General features: G+C 37.4%; 1 protein-coding gene across 3 annotated transcripts in view; it reads left to right on the forward strand.

The window, feature by feature from the left end:
• The first annotated feature begins 874 nt into the window (after window positions 1-874).
• Window positions 875-13,939, forward strand: part of ankfn1 (ankyrin repeat and fibronectin type III domain containing 1) — a 71,683-nt gene continuing 58,618 nt past the window's right edge. For 2 of the 3 annotated variants that reach the window (XM_046854092.1, XM_046854094.1), the window contains exons 1-4: window positions 875-3,127; window positions 4,184-4,308; window positions 4,478-4,624; window positions 7,941-8,173. In XM_046854092.1, the coding sequence (XP_046710048.1) occupies window positions 3,032-3,127; window positions 4,184-4,308; window positions 4,478-4,624; window positions 7,941-8,173 (601 nt within the window). In that variant the 5' untranslated portion in view covers window positions 875-3,031. The remainder of the gene's footprint in view (window positions 3,128-4,183; window positions 4,309-4,477; window positions 4,625-7,940; window positions 8,174-13,939) is intronic. The other variant, XM_046854093.1, reaches the window with a different exon arrangement.

Genomic DNA, 13,939 nt, shown 5'->3' on the forward strand with positions numbered 1-13,939 from the left:
GCCCATTTTCTTTTCTCCCTCATATCATCTGAAAAAGAAAAGGAAAGTTTGTACAAAGTTGGAAGTTTTGAGTTTTGCTTTAACTATTCCATTATTAAGTTATAACATGAAATAATATTGTATTAGCAGTAATTAGCAGTCCGATAGTTCATTAATTTTCAACATATTTGAATATTTAAATTACATCATTACTGCAAAAATTATGCCTATCTGCAAGCTTACATAAACCAAGTAAGAGTGCAGTTAATGCATTTACTATTCTACAGTAAAAGCTTTCAGTTTCGTCAGAAGTAATCCCACTGTTTAACTTACCATGTCTTTTGTGGAGGGGTATTTGTCCGATGTCTATCTTCAGTCTGAAATAAGGAATCAGTAAAACAAGAGGGAGTTCCTGTTTCCTCACCCTATCACAGGACATATTAACCCTTACCATGCTTAACTTGTTTAACTTCTAATTTCAGTTAGAAAACACAATATTTAGTATTATCATATTATATATATATATATATATATATATATATATATATATATATATATATATATATATATATAATATTCACTCTTCAGTAACTGCTTTAAATGGGTCAAGGATGTGGTGGTTCTGGAGCTCATCCAAGGAACACTCTGTGTAAGGTGGGAAAATTGACTGGATGGGATGACAAACCACCGGCCACTATTGTTTTAAAGAAATTTATTTCATAATTTGAGGCTGAAGTACAGTTTCCTGATTTAGATCTCATCTGAAATGTTTAACATGTATCTCTTTCAGAAAGTCAGTATAATGCATAAGCTATAACAGCATTTTACTGAACTTTCAAAAAATATTTGATCCTTTTACTGTTACTGACTCAGACAGGGAGAGTGGGGTCAGAGAAAACAACCATTCATGGCCCATGAAGGCCAACAGGGTGCCACATCATCCCAGAAAGCAAAACAAATCATTGGGCCACAGCTGCAAGGGCAAACAGTGTCCTGGACACGCTGCCATGATGTGGATTACTGACAGATGTCCTAAACCATCTATACGCTTTCATCCTCTCCAAACTCCAGTTGCTTATAATCTGACTCTAAATCTACATCCGTGTAAACTCCATACACAGAATACAAGTGGCTCTTTCCTCCAACTTCCTGACTGCACAGAGACATACTACACAGGAAAAGAAGATATTGTGTTCTAATTTTTTTTTAAAGAACATGTGAACATCTCAGTAACACTCAATAATTGTATGCGTTTTAGGTTCTAGTCAGCATGCCAGATTGTAGCTTTATTTGTATATACACAGAGTAAAAATACACATATATTTTTGTTCTGCAAAATACAGAGGAAATTTGTCTTTGAGGCCTGTTTTAGGTACTTTCAATGAGTTTAACATGACAACATGCAAAACATACAACATACAAAAGACTCATCCTTCGGGGAAACAACATAGTTTCTATGTAAGCTTGTGAAAAAACTTTTGCATAGCATAATAAAAGAAACAAACAAAAAACTGTACAATGTACAGAACATTTTAACTAACCCACAGCTAGGTTTTCCAGCTGAAATATCCAGCTCTGCCTGACCAGTTACCAGCTCCTGGCAACACAGAGCAAGCTGGTAAAAGCTGCTTCTAAATTACTGCTAATGATGTATTGAAAATCTGCCCTGCTGAAAAAAAGCAACAATAAAAGCGTTAAACAAATTCTAATAGTTTCCACTACAAATTACAAACCATCAACTATTAACAATTACAACCATGCCAAATGATTTCCATTATGTAACGTGTTTGCAACATCTTTAATGAAAAAACCTATTGTAGAAACTGTGGAATCTGGATGCTTACTGATGTCCTAATGGTGTTAAGTGAATGTGTGATCTACAGTTGCCATAGTTGTTTTTATTATTCACTAGACATAACATGCAATAGAACAACAAAGTACTGTACCAGTAGAGAGCTACAGGTACGAATTAATTCTAATAAAACCGATGTTATATCATTTATAACTATAAAAATTGTTTTACACTGCATAAATTAAATAAGGATTTATATATATATATTTTTTAAGTTGTTTAATCAATCAGTAGGCCTAAGGAATATGCCAAAAAAGTCTGATTTGAAAATGTTATGCAACTGATTTAAACTGAGAACAGTTTAAATCCAGTAGTTTCTATAACATTCTGAACTCTTCAAAATGTTTTTCCCTTTATAATGCACTTAGACATATTATAGCTGCTTATTATAGGAGGATTCATCTGATTCATCCAGATGCCCTACACTTTATGGAGTTATCTTTAGTTGGACATCATGCAGTGCAGCTGAGGATGGTTCCACGTGAACAGCCCAAAAATCCATGAAGTTCCCTTTTGAGTCTGGTTCCTCTCAATGTTTCTTCCTCATATCATCTCTGGGAGTTTTCCCTTGTCACCGTCACCACTGGCTTCCTCTTTAGGGAAGAACTTAAGTGTTAAACTTATACGTAACATATCAATTAATATTTTATAACCTATTTATCGCCGTAAAGCTGCTTTGGGACAATGTCCAGTGTTAAAATCGCTATACAAATAAAACTAACTTGACTTGATAGCCATCTCTGCCAGACTGACTCTGCCATGTCGAGATGAAAGATGGTTTTTACATTCCATGCCCACTTCTGCTTCACCATAGTGCAGCTTTATCAATGTGGGATTCTATCCAAGCTCCGAAGAGAGCCAGTTGAAGCAGTCATGCGAGTCTCTGCTCATAAGCGATGAATCCTGGGGATGAAGATGCACTGTTTATCTAAACTCCACAGCCTAATTACTGCAGCTTCGCAATTTTCCCTTTGCAACTACACAAATATTTCCTGTCCAAAGCTGTCTTCCCTCCGGCGTCTGTTCTTTCTGAAGCTCGGACTCTCTGATTCTCTCACTCCTTCTCTCTCTCTCTCTCTCTCTCTTTTTCTCTGCAACGTCTAAACGAAATCGACATTTCAAAATAGCTCAGCGAAAAAAAAAGAAACATTAAAACTTTGACAGAGAGCCGAGTGCGGAATATGAGACGCTACTCTAGACATGGAAAGTTTTCTTTTCGCTGCAAAGAATAAGTGCCAGATGACAGAGGGTGCAGAGATTGGGTCACTTCCTGATGCCGAACAGGGACCCTACATGGTGAGTTTTGTCCAAAACTTTGTCCTTTTTTATTTTTTTATTTTATTTTACTGAACCTTTTATATATATATATATATATATATATATATATATATATATATATATATATATATATATATATATATATATATATATACTTTTCTTTGCTTTCCTTGTGAATGATGAGCAGTTCACGGGAAGCTCAGTTTTGAACAGACTTTCGGGAACTGAATGCAGATGTTTGGAGTTGGAGTTGGAGAGGAAAGAAAAAAAAGGCTACAGAGCAGATCTAGAGAACAAAGGAGGTAGCCGAGTTAGCTTCATGAAGGAAGAAAGCTATGAGAAGGAGTTATGGAGGTTTAGAGCGAACGCTGATGTGGACAGAAGAGTAAACAAATCCAAAGTTAGGGTGGCAGTGGGGCGCTTTTTGTTCAAAATAAATAAATAAAATAGGGAGAAGCATGAAGCTAATGTTGAGGGACGAACGAGTTTAAGATGGATGAATGAGGAGCATGGATATGGTAACATCCAGAGAGAGAGGGAGAAGTGTATGTGTGTGTGTGTGTGTGTGTGTGTGTGAGAGAGAGAGAGAGAGAGAGAGATAATGAATGAATATTACTCCTCTTTCTCTGCTGGGAATGTTAGGAAGCTGTTATGTGAAGTGTGTGTGTGTGTGTGTGTGTGTGTGTGTCTTTTCCTTACCAGTCTTTACCATAATATTCCTTATTCACACTGACTTTGGCTGTGCCAATTTTCCTTATTTCTGTCTCTGAGTCACAGTTCAGCTCAGTTTCCAAACCCTGTCCATAAACCCCACTGTCTCCAGTAAATTGGTTTGCCTTTCATTTTTTTTTATAAATTCTAAACGAAATATATTTCAATTAATTAACTTTTAAATAATGTATATACATTTTCAATAAACTGCACATATGTTTGCACCTTAAATTTTTTTTTTTTGCACAGATAAATCCATATCATCTAATAAACCTCTGGAAGTGCATTATGTAAGAGTTCATTCTGTAACCAGAAAAATGTTCCTAATGTTGTCCCCTATTGTTCTCTTCGGTGCGTGGTTAGAGATGGCTCAACATGGCTTATGAACCTGAGAAGACATGCCTGTTGATTCCTCGGGAATCGCGAGCATCCTGTGTGTTCCACACGGCAGATGAGAAAGATGAGATCCCAGGCATCGGAGAGGACAGGTATCAGCTGTGTGTTTTGTGACATTAATATGTGCTGTTTCAGTTTTGTTAATTATCCAAATGTTAAGCAAAATGTTAACAGCACATCAGGTGTTTCCTGCTAGTATTACCAACTGACATTCTTTAAAGAGATCTTTTACCTGATCATTATTTTAATGGATGTGTGCAGTGTTTTAGAGATGCTGAGTTACTCTAAGTTCATGGATCTGGAGTCGTGGCTGTGTATGCCATCAACATTGCTGCCCAGGAGCTTGGACTCGACCTGCTCTGCCTCACCAGTGTCCACCGATAGCGAATCTGGAGATGCTGAAAATAGGTAAGGCACCTGCAGAATGTCTACAGTTCATGTTTGAATGGTGGAGATGTCCAGCTGCTTATTGCTATCTGACCGAATCAGTTATGGTTTTATATTTTGGTTTACTTTTCTGCTTTGTTTCTTCCCTGTCATTTGTTTTCTAGTCATAATTTTCTCTTTGCAATGTTTTTGATGAGCATGGTGTTTTGATTTGCCTTTATTATTTTTAAAGCACAAACAAATTGTCCAACCTTGCAGATACTCTTGTGCAGTATTATGCATGCGTGTGTCCACTAGATGTCATAATTGAATTGAATGGGATTCAGAGGCAGGTTGCCCTTTTAATGTATCATCATCTTGACTATTGTAGTGTGGATGGTCTGAGTTGCACAGTATGGCAGCTCTAAGAAAATTGTGTGCTAATGGACAATTGCTATTATAGATCAGCAGAATTCTAATCATTCAGAAAGTTTCAACTTCATATGAATTTTAGTGAACAGAATGTTATAGAACTTTGATTGATTGTTTATGATTACTATGGATTCTCCAGTTTCCACACTACTGCCCCAAAATTACCAGTAGGTGGCAAATAAGTTTAAATTGCCCCAGGTATAAAGGAGGGTATAAATGTGTAACACTAACCATAGTGTTCTGTGGTGGACTGAAATCCCATCCAAGGTGCATTGCTGCATCTTGGCAAATGTTCCTGGGATAGAACCTGCTACCCTGACTAGGATAAAGTGGTGAATAGCATAAGGTGAAGGATAAGATAAGGTGAATAAATGACATAAGAAATCAAACTAAAGAATAAAAATAGTATAAGGATATACACACTTTTATATAGTTGTAGTGAACTAAAAAGATAAAATAGAAAGTTCAAGAAAAAAGATTTTGAATTTTTTCCTACTGAAGTTCAACTGTGCAAGATATGCAAAGTGAGTATTGTGTTAAAACAGGATGAGATAGTGGGTGTTGAGTCCGGTCTGAAACATCAGTGTGTTAACTCTCAAGTGTTAAGTGAATGGTTAGTAAGAATACCAGATTGGTATTGATCGGTATATGATCAGTATTAGTATGCACAATGCAAGAAAGTGATAATTAGCAGATTTTCATATTGGCTTTCTGCTTCGCCACCAATTGCTATATCTAAGGATTCGTTTTGCAAAAAAAGAGATAAAAGCGGACATCTTTTGATGTAAATGATGGGATGTATTTTTAGTAATGATAGAGTAAATTAAGAAATTTAGAATATATCAGAGGGAAAGATAACTGGTTCTTTTTGTGCACAACATTCTACTCTTCTGTTTATTGCAATTGTGTTTCTGCAGTAATATCAAGAATATTTCTATGAACATGGCACATTTCGCTTCCAAAAGAGAAACTTGTCAGCTTTTAGTCACTAGAGTAGTGCAGCCTGAACAATGGATATCTGTTTCAGAAATCTGAACAGCTCTCCAACAAATTCATGTCAAGGTCTTGTGGAAGGGCAACAAAAATGAAAAGAGAATTCATAATTTTAGGAGATTGCCACTGAGCTGTTACACTGGATACAGTGGAAAGAATAGTTTACCATACAACTGGTATTGCATCTCTTAATGGATACAGAAGTATACTGTGGAAACCGCTCATATCTCGCTTCAGGCGATCAGGACCTGGCTCACTCACAATCAGATACACGCAACACTTGACTCTTGATTGACTGACGTGGCTTTTGTGCGTTCTTTGTTGGCACACTTTAGCCGCAGGTGAAATTCAATATTTATGATGGACGTTGATCACAAGAGAGCATTACTTCTGCTTTTATCCGGGGGCCTTCTACCACCCTGTGTTTTTACTCTGACTATACCACTTAGGGAGTTCTTAACAAATGAGCTGCCACCACACACATATGGCAAATATAGATTACACGGAGGAGTGTTGTGAAAAATCGTCATGAGCTCAGTTTTGTGATGTGATGAATGAAGGATTCGCAGCTACGTGGGCAGCATGTTTACAGTGGAACGCCTGGTTGAGTTTATACTCAGAAGAAAAAAGAAGAAGTCATACAAGAGAGGATCATGGAAAAGCCAAAGTTATACACTTCCAATCAGCAGGTACTTTAGACCAACAGGGAATTTGATATCTTTCAGGTCTAATTTGGAGTCTGCATTTAATTTTTTTTGTATATATATTATTATGTGGATTGTGTGTGTGGACCTGAAGATTGGACTGGATGAGAATTAGAATCTTTAAGAATTGAGTTTACTGTGTGGAATATCTGTGCAAAATTGAGTGTAATGATGATATAATGTTTTTATAGTGTTTTTGTCAGAAGCTGTACTGACAAAATTTGGCTGATGTTGGAAAATCATTATTCAAAAAAATCATCAATTAAATCAAATTACTGTAATTTCCGGACTACAAAGCGCACCCTTTTATAAGCTGCACTCACTGAATTTGACAAATATTTTTATTTTTAACATAAATAGGCCGCACCTGTCTATAAGCCTAACCCTAACCCTAACCTGTCTACACTAATGTACTTTACACAGGCTTTAACGAAAGACACTTTACACACGGTATGACGGGTGAAATATGTTGCGGTTTTATTAGGAGCGTAGCGGTATTTTGGGAAAAGACTGGCACTGCATACTTCCGCTATTACTGCGTGTGTGGAAACGGAGGATTATGTCCTTTTTATATTCTGATGCTAATTTCTAAGTTTCTTTGACTAACCCGTAACGCTGTTGCAAAGATATATAAAGAAGCACAAGTTTTGGAAACCTGTCTGTGCTTATATGATTTCTGTTGTAACTGGAGTTAGCGAGCTCTCCCTTCACCCTGACTCAATATTCTACAACGGCTTGTATCTAAACAGGAGCCTACCAAGTAAGTCATTGTTCACTGTCTTCCTCCTTCCTTTCACAACTACTGTATTTCTCTGGGGAGTTTATCACACAGGTGAGGTGCGTTTCTTCGTTTCCGTTCGGAAATTTAATTGGTCTAATGTTATGGGGTTTAGTTTTTTGGCTTCAAGTTTGTGAAACCGGGAAAAACCCAGGAAAAATTAATAAATAAGCCGCTTCGTTGTTTAAGCCGCGGGGTTCAAAGCGTGGGAAAAAAGTAGCGGCTTATGGTCCGAAAAATACGGAACTATTCAAAAGCTTGATTTGTAGAATATTATAGCTTAAAATGCATTATATACCTTCTTATCACCACCTACTCATTCATTACATCACACTTTTTTTCTGTCAAATATGTCAGGAAGAATTTCAAGATATTTTTTTCTATTTGTAGAGCTTCTGCCTTATTACTTAGCAGAATCACTAAAAAAATCACATAAACTGTGTATTTCCAGCAGACCCCCAGAGAGGAAGTCTATCTATCTGAACCACTCCCCAGAAAGGGAAAACTGTCATGTGCCACCTCTCCGCACTGTGCCAGTCTCTGTGACCCCTCAGTCCCCTGTGGCCCTGCAGACCTCCACTCCAGCTCAGAAGCCAGGCACACTCTCTTCAAAGCAAAGTGCAAGTGTAAGGAAGAGGCGGCGTCTAGCAGCCAGCCCTGGAGGATTGCACTGGAACGCTTCAGGTAAATCCACAACCTTGGTAAACAGTAAAAAAGTTTTTACTTTTCAGCCTTTACTGTGATTTAAAAAATTTATGTCCTTCTAAAAACTTAGTTCAGTCATCAAATATTGTTGACAATGGTATTTGATCATATTATATAATAGTTTATTTATGGCGGTTATAAAATCAGCTCTATTCATACAGCCATGTGCCACTGGCATTCTGACTAACTTGACCAATTGTAGGTACACCTAGCTGATGGACACAAACCTGATGGACTAAATGCAAATAGAAAGAAAACTCTATCACTCTGTTATATCAGAATCATGATATCAGCTTTTAAAGAATTTTCAATAACATCTACCAGCTTTTTTTAATTATAAATACTATAATTATAATATATAATAATCTATAATAGGTTTTCTTCTTTACAGATGCAAGTATTTTTTGTTATGCCTCTTTCACTTGGTGGTGGAAGGACTCTGTTTTCTTGTCCATTAAGTAAAAAATTCATTCACTCAGCGAGATGTTGAATGTTTGTAGGATTTTTATGAAACGATGAAACAGCAGGTGATGATCTGACACTTTCTCAGAATTGATCCAAACAGGGTCAAAATCAGGACAAGTTTGATTGTTTTCTGTTTGATGTTTATTTTAAATGTATTTCAGTCACAAGAAGAGCTAGACTTGTTGACAGCTGAGGCATCCTTATCGACAGTTGGTGTTTGGAGTTGCACTAGTTTTTTACTTGATGTGTATTTTTACTCATTTATGTGTCCCTAGATGTTTGCCTGTCTAATCAGCTTTTCATCTGAGCTTATATCCGTCTCAGAGTTTCTTAACACTCGTAATATCAAACGTATTTTAGCCAACAAAAGTACAGTTCAATATTACTGGCCTAGCCTGCAGTATCAGTATCTCCCACTGGGGGGCACATCTGACAGATTATAAACAACTGAGTTACTAGGAGAAGATAAATGATATTATCAGAAAGAAATATTAAATGTATATTAATAAAATTGGTAACAAAACTACAAAAAATGTTCAGAACTGTTGATGCTTATAGCCATTGATTTAAACCATACAAATGCAGTGAAGATTTAGTGTGTAAAAGGGAAACGGTCATAGAAACAAGACCGTCTTGAGATAAGAAAGAAAGGGTAAGGCTTGCCTAGGGCACAAAATGTGCTGAACATAAACATGCATTTATATAAAGAGAAAGAGAGTGGGTGTATGCTAAACTGGCATGTTGACTTCTAGACTGGGCAAGATTGGCAGTGTTCTCAATTGTACAAACAAAGAGAAAACTACTTATAATAAGTACACAAATAATGTGGAGATTTATGCATGGCATGTTTGTGAAGACGTGCATGTCGAGCCTTTGTGGAGGTGTGTAGCAGCCACATTATTATAGAATGGTGAAAACCAGGCCAAGAATGCATACAGTTAAACTCCCAATCAACAGAGGTGACCCTGTCATTAGTGCCTTGTTGGACAAGGAAATGGCTCCTAATTGCACACTGTACTTGTGGCGGCCACCTGCAGACATTGCCTAATTAGTGGTGGAACAATTGCTGTGTCAAAGCTTGCTGATGGCTTAATGAGCGATTCTTTTGTCAAGAAGCTGTCAACTAAAACAACAGTGGCTAGCGGCAATGGGCTGAGAGCAGATCAGTCGCCTCTACTTCAAGCCTTCCTTGTTCAACAGAGACAGAGAGCTATTATCACACTCATTATGGGTGGAGCAGTGAGGCAGGATGTGACTTTTACAACATTACTGTAATGGAGGTTCTAGTACATACATTGTAGTCTATACTGTACATCTGTTCCTACGCTGATGTTTCAGTGCATTTGATATACCATAAACCTGCATACAGAATAATTTTTTTTGTAACCTAGAACAATGTGTTCCCTCAGCAGGACCATCAAAGCCCTGCAGCTTTTTTGATGCTCAAGTGATGTTATAAAATCTGGGTTTTCTGAGAGAGCTTTCACACTGTAGACATACAGCATTAGCATTAGAATCAACAGCTTATGAAGGAGGCCTGTGGGTATTGAATCTCATGCTACTTGGTGTAATGTAATGCAGTAGGTGGGAGTTGGACCACTACATCCTCTTCAGGGGTTTGTGGCTCACTGTGAAGGTTTTTTAAGATAATCAGCATCTGATAACCACTGTGAAGCCAGTGTAGAGTGGCTTAGGCTGTCTGAAATTATTAGATTATTCTGTTGTTCTGTTGACTGTTCATTTTTCCAGCTGTCCATGTGCTGGCTAATGTATGCATTTATTCAGTTCTATAGAAGGAATAATTGACCGGGGTCTGTTTAAATATTAGAAAATCATGGACACCCGAAGTGGTAATGCAGCTTTGACGCGACGCATAGTAACAGAGTAACAAGTAACGAGAGGCTTGCACCACTGATATGCAGTTTTTGGACAGAGAGGGAAAGAAAGAGATAGACAGAGCGCATGTGTGATTTCAGACAGAAAAAGTCTGTGAACAAGTACAAATATATACTTATTTATTGGTTTTTTTTTTTTTTTTTTTTTGTAGAATTAATTAACAACAAAAAAAAAACCTTTAAACAAGTAGGCCTATCAATCATTTTTTATTCTTTTTTTTTATATTATTAGCGTAAATCAAGTTTGGCAAAGTGATATGGAGCTAAATGTACTGAAGACCCACCTGGAACTACTTTATCTGTACATGAAATGTAAATGCACACCTTGGAGTGTCTGTTATCCAATCAGATCGGATTACAAATCAGTATAGGTGAATCTAAACTAAAAACAGGGTTAATAACAATGTTAATCTTAAAATCACAGACAAAACATGCGATTTCACACTGTAGCATGCTTGCACCCGTATCAAAGATCTAGTGATCTGAAGAGTCAGAATGCTTTGCTGCATTATTTCAATTTTGTCATGATATTATTTTATTTAATTACTATACTGGTTGTTGGTCTAAGCATGAAAGGTTCAGGTTTATTGTTGACAATGCTATAATGCTAACTATTTATGTATGTATACATACTGTATCTCACAAAAGTAAGTGCACCCCTCACATTTCAGCAACCATTTTAGTTTATCTTCTCAAGGGACAATACTAGAGAAATGAAACTTGGATACATTTTAGAGTAGTTATTGTACCGTTTGTATAGTAGTATATATTTGCTGTCCTCTGGAAAACATCTCAAAATACAGCCATTATTGTCTAAATATTATTGCCAATAGCTAACAACAAAAGTGAGTACACCCTAAGTGAAAATGTCAAAACTGTGTCCAAAGAGTCAATATTTTTTAGTGAGCACCATTGTTATCCAGCACTGCCTCCTGGGCATGGAATTCACCAGAGCTGCATAGGTTGTTGCTGGGATCCTCTTTTCTCCGCCATAATGACATCAAGGAGCTGCTGGATGTTAGACACATGGCACTTAATCACCTTGCGATTGAGGATGCCCCACAGGTGCTCAATAGTGTTCAGGTCTGGAGACCACTCCATCGCCTTTACCTTCAGCTTCCTATGCAGGTAATGGTCATCTTGGCGCTGTGTTTGGGGTCATTAGTATGTTGGAAAAAAAGCTGTGTGTTTGAATCAGTTCCGAAGGGAGGTCATCATGTTCTGCTACATAATGTCGCAGTACATGTTGTGTTCCATGTTTCCCTCAATAAACCGCAGCTCCCCAGTACCAGAAGCACTTATGCAGCTCCAGACTCTTCTGGAGACTCCAGACTCCAGAGCTCCAGACTCTTCACCATCTGGACTCCATCTGACCCAAACAAGTTTATCTTAATCTTATCAGACCACAGGACATGGTTCCAGTAATTCATGCTCTTGGAAAGGTTGTCTTCATCAAACTGTTTGTGGCTCTGGTAAGCCAGCTTTAGAAGAGGCTCCTTTCTGGGACGACGGCCATGCAAATAGACTTGTTGCAGTGTGTGACATATTGTCTGAGCACTAACAAGCGGAGCTTCCGTCTGTTTTTTGAAGCAGCTTCTGCACCTGACGCACAGCACGAGGACTCAACTTCTTTGAACGACCCTTGCAAGGTCTGTTCCGAGTGGAACCCGTCTTGAAAAAAAAACCTCTGTATGACTCGGCCATCTTTGTGGAGAGCAACAATTCTAATTCTCGAATCCTCAGTTCTTTGCCTTGAGGTGCCACGTTGAACATCCAGAGGTCAGTATGAAATAATTGTACTCAAATCACAAACTTTTAACTGCTCTAATACAAGATACACACGTTTTTATGGTCCTGTCAAGCAGACAAAAACAAGAACATAATGAATAGGACATGTGGCTTTGCATGGTTAAGCGACATACAGCTGTTATCATTAGGGTGTACTCACTATTATTTTGCTATCTAACTATTTAGACAACCATGGCTGCATGTTGAGTTATTTTCAAAGGAAAGTAAATCTGTAAAGGCAATACAAGCTTCACAATGACTGCTTTAAAATATATTCACGTTTCATTTCTATAGTATTGTCCCTTGAGAGGATACAAATTGTTGCTGAAATGTGAGGTCTGTGTGTATATATGTATATATGTGTGTGTGTGTGTGTGTGTGTGTGTGTGTGTATATATATATATATATATATATATATATATATATATATATAGATAGATAGATAGATAGATAGATAGATAGATAAATAGATAGATAGATAGATAGATAGATAGATAGATAGATAGATAGATAGATAGATAGATAGATAGATAGATTATAGTCATTATTTAATTGAGTCCACAAAAAAGCAACCTTGATGTTACAGTGAGACTTTGATAACTATTTAACCTCATGAAAGACAGTTGGATGTCACTGGCATCCAGTAGATGGGCATGTTGTGCCAGCTGTGCAAGACCTCTTCCAGTAAAGCTGCATTTATTATTTCAGTGGACAGGCAGGACCAAATCAGCATCTTAAAGCTGGAAAAACACTGTACTGTCCAGCTGTCTGGATTTGTTTCCTGTTCAATTCACTGCTGTTTAAAAAAAAATCACTTTTAGGATTCCCTGATATGTATTAGCAGGAGCTACTGTAAACCTTTCTGATCAGTGCCAAGTGTCTTTTTCATTCAGTACACACTCTTTACTTTTCCTGTAGAGGGCACTACAACATTTGTTCTAGTGCAACAGGAAAGGGTGGAAGCTGTGTTAACATTCCTAAAGAGATGGTTTCAGACTGAAAATATTTCGTTTCTCATCTCGCAAGTCTCTTGAGTTCCGTTTAATCATGTCGGCACAGGGAAATGCTACAGGGCAATAGATGGCCTGCTGCTCTTTCCTCTAGCTTACGTTCCGCTATAAAAATGTCTTTTATCATTCACGCTGCAAAGGCGTGATTAACCACACACACCCACAGCATAAGGTAGAACAGCCATTGACACCTTGCTTTTAATCTCCTGCGATTTGACTTTGCTCAATGAAGTGAATCCATAATACAGTTATAGAAAGGGTGTAAGACCAGGGTATTGGGTTATTTCTGTTCTACGCCTATTCTATGTTTTACAAAATTATGTGGTTTGGTCTTTTTCTATTGTATAAATTGCCTATTTAATGCATTTTATCACAAAATAATAATGTATATTAGCTGGTATTATCACATTCAAGTTTATTTCTATAGCGCTTTTTACAACAGACATTGTCTCAAAGCAGCTTTACAGAAATCAACAGTCAAGGTGAATAGTGTGCATTTATCCCTGATGAGCAGCCGTGTCGACTGTGGCAAGAAAAAACTCCCTTAGATGTAATGAGGAAGAAACCTTGAGAGAAACCAGACTCAA

The sequence above is a fragment of the Silurus meridionalis genome, chromosome 7 (genome assembly GCF_014805685.1).
Source record: "Silurus meridionalis isolate SWU-2019-XX chromosome 7, ASM1480568v1, whole genome shotgun sequence".
In the NCBI taxonomy this organism is placed as follows: Eukaryota; Metazoa; Chordata; class Actinopteri; order Siluriformes; family Siluridae; genus Silurus; species Silurus meridionalis.